The sequence below is a fragment of the Struthio camelus genome, chromosome Z (genome assembly GCF_040807025.1).
Source record: "Struthio camelus isolate bStrCam1 chromosome Z, bStrCam1.hap1, whole genome shotgun sequence".
Taxonomy (NCBI): Eukaryota; Metazoa; Chordata; class Aves; order Struthioniformes; family Struthionidae; genus Struthio; species Struthio camelus.
In genome coordinates this window covers 10,254,825-10,265,043 of record NC_090982.1, presented here as the reverse complement: position 1 = coordinate 10,265,043, position 10,219 = coordinate 10,254,825, and the positions used below count along the sequence as shown (strand labels likewise).

General features: G+C 53.0%; 1 protein-coding gene across 2 annotated transcripts; it reads left to right on the top strand.

Annotated features, from left to right (window-relative positions):
- The first annotated feature begins 1,148 nt into the window (after positions 1-1,148).
- SPINK4 (serine peptidase inhibitor Kazal type 4) lies at positions 1,149-10,219 on the top strand. 2 transcript variants are annotated; one of them, XM_068927096.1, is made up of 5 exons: positions 1,149-1,619; positions 2,873-2,907; positions 3,081-3,193; positions 4,764-4,852; positions 6,494-10,219. In XM_068927096.1, exons 1-4 carry the CDS (start codon positions 1,547-1,549, stop codon positions 4,816-4,818), a joined length of 276 nt encoding a protein of 91 aa, XP_068783197.1. In that variant the 5' UTR covers positions 1,149-1,546; the 3' UTR covers positions 4,819-4,852; positions 6,494-10,219. The 2 variants fall into 2 exon arrangements, with proteins under 2 accessions (XP_068783197.1, XP_068783196.1); XM_068927095.1 differs by lacking the exon at positions 6,494-10,219 and having other exon boundaries at positions 1,166-1,619; positions 4,764-4,936.

Below are 10,219 nucleotides of genomic sequence, written 5' to 3'. Positions count from 1 at the left end.
GAGGGATTTCCAAAGTGGAATAATAATAAAAGCCAAAGGTTATTGAACTGTGTAAGCTCAATGAGGAGGGAGTATAAAACATGTGCAGAGCCATCTAAACAGAGCCAACTAACGGTCCTGCAAATGGAGTTTTTAAGCATTCACACTTCAGACGCATTCAAAACAACCTTCCCCTCCCAAAACCCAATTAAAATCCTGCTTAGTCAGGTGTCGGGGAAGGTGAGAAAGGTTGCTGAGGAGAGCCTGCTACCTGCACATGAGGAGCGCTGGCGCTGGGCTGGGGATGCCTCCCAGCCACTGATGCAGAGCGGGCAGCGCTGAGCCATCTGCTTGCCTGGCTGAGGGCTCTTCTCGGTCCAGGTCCTCTTCCCCTCACATTTACTCTCTGTGGAGCAGATCCTGGATGCTGGGAGGACCCAGCGGAGGTCCACTGAGCGGAGGTACCACCACTCCAACGACCTTCTGGACGGTGAAGGACACAGCCCTGCACTGTGGTTTCTTTATGACACTTATCCTGTTGGAGCCCAGCCACGTGCCCCTTGCACACGTGGCACCTGACATCTGTTCGTAGCGTGAGGGAGACCTTCTTTCATTTCTGGCTCAGCCTTAATCGGGGCAAGTCTGTCCCGACTGAGCTTTAGTCAACAGTGCTCTTCAGCTGTGACATGGACTTCCTGATCAGCAACCCCCTTTTTCATCTTTCACCTTCAGTTAATTGATTGATCTTGATTCACCCGAGGAACGTGATGATGGATGATGAAAATGTAACTTCTCAGAAAAATCACTGATATCAGGCGTCCAGTCTCAGAGGTGAAGTAGTTGAGATCTTCTGGAGAGGCGATCTGTTTTGAAAAATGCTTCCCTGAAAAGCTGATAACTCTCCCCACTGAGGATCCCTCTCCTACCTCTTTACCCTCTGCCTGCTCCATGTGCTGCCCCCGTGTATTTAAACTGCGTATCCACAGACACAGCCCTCTCCTATTACATTAGATCGCAGCCGCACAGATCAGCCTGAATTTCCTGACTTGTTCACATGACATCTCCCGGCCCAAATGGGAGACATTCTTCTGTCACACATGAAGAATGGCAGCTGCACAGCTGGAGGGCTAGTTCAGCGAAAATATTCCTGGAAGTAAGTTGGCTGGTTCAGCGAAAATATTCCTGGAAGAGGAAAGGCAGCATTTCCCAGTCCAGACTACAGAGCAGAAGGGTTTTAAAGCAGCTTCCACTGTGCGAGAAACTTCAGAGGGAGACCCAGCTGAGCAAGCCTGCTGCCAGCCTGGTTCCCGTCCTGGCACTTGGAGCTGGCAGGCCACGCCAGGATGGTTTATCAGCTCCTGGGGCTGGCCAGAGAGGAGGTGTGCAGCTGCGTGAGGGAGGCCAAGCGATCTTTCTGGGTGCACAGCCCTACTGTTCCCAGCGCAGATCAAGCTGCTCAAAATGCTGCTTTTCCCAGCTCCAGTGAGATAAGCTGGTGCCCTCCCCTATAAAGGGAGCCGCAGGCAGAGCAAAGTGTACGGGCGTTTGCACCTGAGTCAGCAGCACCATGGCTGTGAGGGAGCTGGTGGTGGTGGTGGTGGCGGCGGCCGCAGCGCTGGCCACTCTCGCTGCTGCGGGAGGTAAGTCTGCTCCACTGCCAGGGAAAGGGGCTCTTCCGAGGCAGTTTTAGAGCCCGGAGGGACCAAATATGAGACAGAGAGTAGACATAGGTGGAAACTCCAGTTTGAAGAGAAGGAGACTAGAGGGGGAGTACCATCAGGGGTTATGAAGTCCTGGGGGAGGCAAAGCAGGTAAACGCAGGGCTTGAGTGCTGTTGTGCTGGGAGAGGGACGCTTGGTGCTCCTCAGCCTATCGGGAAGGAGATGTCCCTGTCTGTGTGGGGAAACTGAGGAGAGAGGGGTGAATGGACACACAGGCAGAGCAGAGGGTGGGGAAAAGAAGGACTAGAGTAAACACACCACGCTTTATTAGCAGTTCGGGGCAAGGGTTGCAGGCTAGTTCATAGGCCATATTGCACTTGGAGGATGGGTGGAGGGAGGGCGAGCACAGCAAGGATGGGAACCAGGATCTGGGAGAGACAGCTTATATAGGCTACAGCGTACATTGGGGTGGCAGCTACTGCTGCTCCTGTCTCCAGGAAGACACGCTTGGCTTTGCAAGAGGACGCCATACTTAGCACATTCAGATAGGAGGTAGCTGTGTGGCAGGCTCTGGAAAATTGATGCTACCTAGGTGCACAGAGAGATGGTTCCACAGCAGTCTGTGCATGGCCCCTCTGGCTCCCAGGACTTTCGTGCGCTCCCAGGGTCATGTGTACAAGGTTTGCGAATAATTGCTACTGCTCTGTCTGGCTAGGGACAGGGCAGGAAATGAACTCACCAAATGCAGCTCCTACTAGCGATGCCAGTTGCCAGGCTGTGTGGAGTGACCCAGCCTCAGCCCATCGCACATGTTACTTGTCCCCATGCAGCACTGCACCTATATACACTTTCTGGGAGATGTTCAACGCTCTGTGGAGCTCCTGGTCCAAAAACGGGGAGGGAGGGTTATTGGGAGAGAGGATTTGGGGGATGGGAACGGGCATTTGCACCTTTGTGCACCGACTCAGCCAAGCCAGGAGGAGGCTGTGCGCTTCGCTGCTGGGAGGACGGGGGTGGCGTGCAACATACTGATCTCCCCCTCAGGAAATCCACACAGCTGCTCCTCAGGACGGGCCCTAAATGTGCTCTGCACAGCTCTGCCTTCCCTCTGGTTTGGACATTATCCTGTGTCGATGCCTCATGCTCCTGCCACTGTTTCTCTCTGGAAAGGCTGGTCACAGATGTTGCTTTAAATCCCTTGCATCAAATTCATGGACTCTGCTCTGTTTCAGGGGCAGAGCTGAATGAAGGGAATAGCCTGAGAAGGGTAAGAGGTTTCTCTTTTCTCTTGTTCATGGCTTGAGATGAGTCTTAGCTGCCTCAGTGCCCGGCGTGCCTGGGACAGAGGCTGTTCTCAGGAGTCAAAAGGAGCCAAATGCTGTGCCTAGCCGAGGCGGATGCTGTGGCGCTAAAGTGGTTGCTATGGTTTCTCCTTTCCAGCCCCGCTGTGCGGACATGGTTGATCTGGAGGCATGCCCCTTGCTGTACATGCCTGTCTGTGGGACCGATGGGAACACCTATGCCAACGAATGCTTGCTCTGTGTGCAGCAAAGGTAAGCCCATGCCCGCGGCAGACTTCCTGGGGTCTAAATGTGGCTGGCCGAAGCTGGGTCCTGCCCAGATGCAGTCGTTCAGACTCCCTCTGCGCTCACTGACAAAGCCACAGCACGTGGGAAGCATGCATGTCCCTGCTAGCAAAGTGAAAGAGGGCACTTTCACATCTACCAAGCCTGATGCCAGTCTGCAAAGCCCATGAGCTTTGCCCTCATGTGCCAGGCAGTGCCCACGGGTAGACCGGGCTGTGCACCCTCCCCTTCACTGCAGGTTCTTGCCCCTTCTTGGCATCAGATTTTACTACCGTGCAGCTGGAGATTGAGTGGTTTAGCTCATTGCATGGGTAGACGACCACTCCTGTAAAAGAGCTGAGTATTTACGCATTCGATAAGCTTGCTAAGTCAGCTCAGCCTGTGGCCACATGATCAGGATATCCAAAAGATGGGGGTAGGAGTCCGTGGCCAGGAGAGCTTCCAGGGTGAGCGCCTGCAAACTGGCAGCAAACCAAAGGCTTTGGACAAGGCAAGAGAAGGTGCCCCCATCTGTGCTGCCTCTGGTTAGAGGGTTCAATTTAATCATGCAAAAGGGTAAACTAGGCATCTAATCTGGACAGTCAAAGAGCACCGCTAATTCCTCTGAAGAGATCACTATGACTGCAGGTCCCAGTTATGTGCCTCCCGGCTCTCTTGGCAGAGCGTCAATCCAGAGGGGCCACCGTAAATTTGAGGACTGGGGCAGCAAGGACCTCGTGAGGTTCAGTAAGGAGAAGTACCAGTTGTGCCCTGGGGCAGGATAACCCGCTGCATCCATCCAGGCTAGGAAGTGACTATCTGAGCAGAGGACGTGCTGTTAAGGACCTAGGGTGAACGTCAGGTTGAACACAGGTCAGCAGTGTACTTGCACTGCAGATAAGGCAAACTGTGTGCCAGGCTGCATGAGGAGAAGTGTGGCCAGTATTGCCTCTGCTTGGCACTGCACACCCAGGACACTGTGCCACTCGTGGCCCCCCCAGTTCAAGAGGGATGTGGGGAAACTGGAGAGGGGCTAATAAAGAGCTACCAAGACCGGTGGCACTGGTCTGTGAGGAGAGCTGTGGGGGCTGCGCGTGCCTGGTCTGGCCAGGGGAGGTGAAGGGGATCGAGCAGCAGCAATGTCTGCTGCAAGGGCAGCTGTGAACAGGATAGGGCCAAACTGAGAGGTTCATGTTTGGCCCTTGGGGAAACTCCTTGCCCAGGAGGTGGTGCAGCCCTGGGATGGGGCCCCAGGGAGGTTGGGGGTCTCCATCCTGGGGCTGTCTGGGCTCAGACAGCCCCCGGGCTGGGGACAGCTCAGCTGTGAGCAGTTTGTGCTGGAGACCTCCCACCAGCACTGCTGAGGTGCCCGTACACCCAGGGAGGGGAACATCCCTGTGCCAAGATGGCTTGCAGCTGTCCCACTTTTTCAGACAGAAAAATGGAAAAAATAAATTTGGAATAATCAGCTTCATTCTGTGGGCGAGGTGGGAGACGTAAGTGTGACTCATGGAATACTTTTTCAAACTCTTGCTTTCTTTTTCTTACGTTATTTTAGGAAAACTAGGCAAGACATCCGGATTTTGAGGGACAGGGAGTGTGAAGAAGTCTGAGCTTTCTGGTAGCCGTCCTGAGCCGTGGAAACAGGTGATTAATAGATCCTGTGCGCTCTGTGCTGATTGCACACTTCAGTCAGTGATGATGAATAATAAAATGACATGCGCAATGCTCCTAGGAACATCTTTATTTCCACAGCATTATTTTATGAAAGACTGAGGGAAAGGAGCACACGCTATTTCCCACAAAAAGTTTACAGTCAAAACGTTCCTATCAAATCCACATCACATACAGGGGCACTGCACTGTGACTATTTTCGCCCACATCCCTGTGAGAAATGCCATGTGGGAGTAGCAAGGAACAGACAGAGCTTTGAGATCCTGGTGAAGAAGGTGCTGAATGAATGCAGTTTTTCTGTAGGAGGCAGCTCCTCTGCAGCACGGGAAAATATGACTCTCTTTTCCCTAGCTCCCTAATAAACACCTTAGTTTCCAGAGCGGGTGCAGACTGAAAACAGTAACCTCCGCACTTCTCATATTAGACGCTACTCAGCTTTTCATCCGAGATGGCTTCGTGGCCCGAGAGGAGACCCTGAACCCTAGGGACCCCGGATCTCCACTCCAGCTCGGGAGCATCCTCCAAACTGAACTAAGGTGCTGACTCCCCAAAACTGCTCACTGGCAATTGCAGATTCCCAGGATCAGCTGCCAAATTTCAGGTCTAGGTTGCTCCAGCTTCAGAGACATATTTGAGACTGTGGCTGGGTATGCAAGGAGCTCCCTTTGCTCACAGTGATCACAGAATCACAGAATCACAGAATCACAGAATTGTTTAGGTTGGAAGGGACCTCTGGAGATCACCTAGTCCATCCCCCCTGCTCAAGCAGGGTCACCTAGAACACATAGCCCAGGATCGCATCCAGACGGGTTTTGAATATCTCCAGCAAAGGAGACTCCACTACCTCTCTGGGCAACCTGTGCCACTGCTCTGTCACCCTCACAGTCAAGAAGTTTTTCCCCAAGTTTAGGTGGAACTTCCTGTGGTTACGTTTCTACTCGTTGCCTCTTGTCCTGTTGCTGGGCACTACGGACAAGAGACTGGCCTCATCCTCTTGACACCCCCCCTTCAGATACTTATACACATTGATCAGATCCCCCCTCAGTCTTCTCTTCTCCAGGCTGAACAGGTCCAGCTCTCGCAGCCTTTCTTCAGAGGAGAGGTGCTCCAGCCCTCTAATCATCTTGGTAGCCCTCCGCTGGACTCTCTCCAGTAGTGCCATGTCTTTCTTGTCCTGGGGAGCCCAGAATTGGACACAGGACTCCAGGGGAGGCCTCCCCAGGGCTGAGGAGAGGGGCAGCATCACCTCCCTCCACCTGCTGCCAACACTCTGCCTAATGCACCCCAGGGCACCCCATTGGCCTTCTTGGCCACCAGGGCACATTGCTGGCTTTTGGTCAACTTGTTGTCCATCGGAACTCCCAGGCCCTTCTCTGCAGAGCTGCTTTCCAGCAGGTCAACCCCCAGCCTGTCCTGCTGCCTGGGGTTGCTTCTCCCCAGGTGCAGGACCTTGCACTTGCCTTTGTTGAACTTCAGGAGGTTCCTCTCCGCCCACCTCTCCAGCCTGTTGCGGTCCCTCTGAATGGCAGCACAGTCTTCTGGTGTGTTAGCCACTCCCCCCAGTTTAGTATCATCAGCAAACTTGCTGAGGGTGCCCTCTGTCCCTTCTTCCAGGTCATTGATGAATACGTTGAACAAGACTGGAGCCAGGACTGACCCCTGAGGACACCGCTAGCTACAGGCCTCCATCTTGACTCTGCACCACTGACCACAACCCTCTGAGCTCAGCCATCCAGCCAGTTCTCAAGCCACCTCACCATCCACTCATCTAGCCCACACTTCCTGAGTTTACCTACAAGGATGTGATGGGAGACAGTGTCCGAAGCCTTGCTGAAGTCCAGGAAGACGACATCCACTGCTCTGCCCTCATCTACCCAGCCAGTCCTTCCGTCATAGAAGGCTATCAGATTGGTCAGGCATGATTTCCCTTTGCTGAATCCATGCTGACTACTCCTGATCCCCTTCTTGCCCTCCAGAAGCTTAGTGAGGACCTCCAGGAGGAGCTGTTCCATCACCTTTCCCTGGATGGAGGTGAGGCTGACAGGCCTGTAGTGTCCTGGCTCCTCCTTCTTGCCCTTTTGGAAGACTGGCGTGACATTGGCTTTCTTCCAGTCCTCAGGCACCTCTCCTGATCTCCAGGACCTTTCCAAGATGATGGAGAGTGGCCTAGCGATAACATCCGCCAGCTCCCTCAGCACTCGTGGGTGCATCCCATCGGGGCCCATGGATTTATGGATGTCAAGTTTGGACAAAAGATCTCTAATCTGATCCTTCTCCACCAAGGGAGAGTCTTCCTTTCTCCAGACTTCCTCTCTTGTCTCCAAGGTCTGGAATTCCTCAGGACTGGCCTTAGCAGTGAAGACTGAAGCAAAGGCAGCATTCAACAACTCTGCCTTCTCTGTATCCTTCGTCACCAGGGCACCCGCCCCATTCAGCAGCGGGCCCACGTTTTCCCTAGGCTTCCTTTCGCTCTTGATGTATTTGAAGAAGCCCTTCTTGTTGTCCTTGACATCCCTTGCCAGATTTAATTCAAATTGGGCCTTAGCCTTCCTTGTCGCATGCCTGCACACTCTGACAACGTCCCTGTATTCCTCCCAAGAGGCCTGTCCCCTTTTCCACATTCTGTGTACTTCCTTCTTCTGCTGGAGTTTTGCCAGGAGTTCCTTGCTCATCCATGCAGGTCTCCTGCCCACTTTGCTGGATTTCTTACTCAGAGGGATACACTCATCTTGAGCCTGGAGGAGGTGATACTTGAACATTAACCAGATGTCAGAGGACACTGGCTAAGCTGGGACTTTCTTCCTAAATACATTTCAGCGCTACTCCAGATGTTGTATGCCTGGACAGCGACTGACTGAGATTTGTGATCTCCTTTAACAATGCATTAGATTGCCTTGAAAAGTGCTTTGCAGTGAACTGAAACACTTGAAGGACAGGCCTATGCTCGCCCATAAGGGATAAAACTGCTACGACTTCCTATGGTAGTCATGCAATTCATTTGTAGGCATCTAGGGGAGGATCCTGGGTGTGTCAGACGGTCACCTGAGCTCCCTGTAGTCAGTGGCCATCCTGCGAGTCCAGGAGCACTGCCAGTGTCATGGCCACTGTACTTGGCCAGCTGGTCACATAGTCTGTCCCCACATCTGAACATACCTTCTCCCGTTCGGTATTTTCCTGTACCCACTGCGTGGGACACCTCAGCTCTGTAATGCAAGGCAAGGCCATTGCTGATCGATCTAATGCTGCAACTGAAAATAGGATTGAGGAGCACAGAAGCAGCTCGGCTTGGTCAGATCAGTGATCCATCTAACCTCAGTTTATCACCAAGCAACCGCAAATACCTGAAGAATAATGTAATAACAGGGCAATACGGCAGGGACATTCCTCAGGACACCAACCTTTTCCTGGACCAGAACTGGTTGCTGTCTTTTAAAGTTCATCCCGAATCCTTCCCACTGGGTCTCTCCTAAACAACTGGCATCATGTTTGCCTCCATTCAGTCCTCAGGTGCTGAGAGGAAGAGTAGACGGTGATCTGGCTATTTGCTACTGCTGGTGTAGCCAGGCTGTCCTGCTGGTCCTTCTTCTGATGGAGCCTCCTCTCCGCATTAGGGAAGGGCCTTGGTGGAGTTATCACCCTCAGATGTTCCCATGGTAAAATGCAGATGTGAAAAATGATCCATTGCTGCCCCTCTCTCCCCGGGCGCTGCTGCAGGCAGGAGGCGCTCAGACAGCTCAGTCCCCTCCCCGTGCTGGGGTGGGGGGACGTTTGCTCCCTGCATGGCGTGGCGAGTGCCTGGGTCCTGCTTTTGTCCTGGGAGGGGGCAGCAGCTTCTCTGCCCTGCATGGAGAGACAGGACATGAGCTGCACGCGCAGAGTCACGCAGCCACACCACCGCCCGCCAGCACGGCTGCTCCTTATCCCCTGGGAGCCGTGTCTGTTTATTTACAGAGGTTAGGAAAAACCAACACAGACAACTCGGGGGCTCTTCTGAAGAGGGAAACCACATGCCTCCAGCGCAACGCGGAGTGTTTATTCAGAAACAGCAGAGCTGAAGCACACACTTGTGGGCCAGACCTGCAAGGTCAGAGTGTGGGCAGCCTCAGGGCAGGATCGGTGTTGGCTCACCACACACTGAGTTCAATGACACCCGTCCTCCTGCCTCTCCAGGGACCTGCAGCCTGTGGATTTGCTTGTTTATTTCATGCTGCTAAAGAAGGGGTGGCAGACAGGGGAAAAGCAGGGGGAGCAGTCAATAGGGAGAGACAGGCAGGTCTCTGGCCATGTCCTTCTTCCTCCCACTGCAGCAGTGCCAGGCAGCGGAAAAGCAGAGATACCAGTGAGGGTCATAAAGCGTTCAGATTTATATAGCTCCCAAGTCTGATGTGGCTGAGTCTGCAGCAGCAGCAGGTCCGACCATGCCAGGAAACAGGTCTGCTGGCAGGAGCCACCAGATCCAAGTCTAGTTGTCCCATGGACCAAGAGCTTCCTGGCTTTTTGGGCAATGAAAGCAGTGGAGGGGACTAGCAGGGAGATGAAGTACACACAGTCCAGGGTGTTTTCTGACCGAACAGCTCCATGAGAAGGCAGGGACACTCGAGGAGCTGCTCGTATTGCTGGGCTGGTGCTGCAGCTGGACACTTGGCCGAGCACCCCCAGCTCCCCAGGCAGAGAAACTGGAAATACAAATGAATGTGGCCCAGGCCTAGCTGAAATATATAGTAGAGTAAAGGCAAGGGGAAGCAGAGTCTAACATAGCATAAAGTGCCCAGCTGTAACAGCCAGAAACTTTAACCTACTTGCACAAATTCAGAGGGAAGTTCAGCCACAGCAATGAAGACGCAGAGGTGTCCCAAGCTTTGACCCAATCTCTTGCACAGCTGTGTTGGAGAAGAGGATGTCATGTCATTGGCACTGGTGAGGGACAGGAAGGCAATGCAGGATCTAAAACGAGCCCAGTGTCCCCAGCATCGGCATGTCTCTGCCGTGCAGTTTTTCCCCTTCTTGCATGGGCAATTTGAAACTAGATGGCAGGGGCTGTAATTTCCTCACGGTTATTCATCACCAAAGCCTTCCAAGGGGATGGTAAAACCAATTTCTTGGGATTTAAAGCAACTCACACTCAAGAGCCAAATCCTTACAGGGGATTTAAGTCCTGAGATGCAAGTATAGGCTCAGTAAGGTTTTAAAGTCCTTCTATCCTATTCAGCACCTCTAAAGATGCCAAGGGCACAGCCACTCTTTCTTTTATAGATGATCTTTACAATTTTATTGGTGTCTACCCAGCTAGGACTTGCAGTGTGAAAATGGCTGGAATGGAGTAAACATTCATGGTACCAG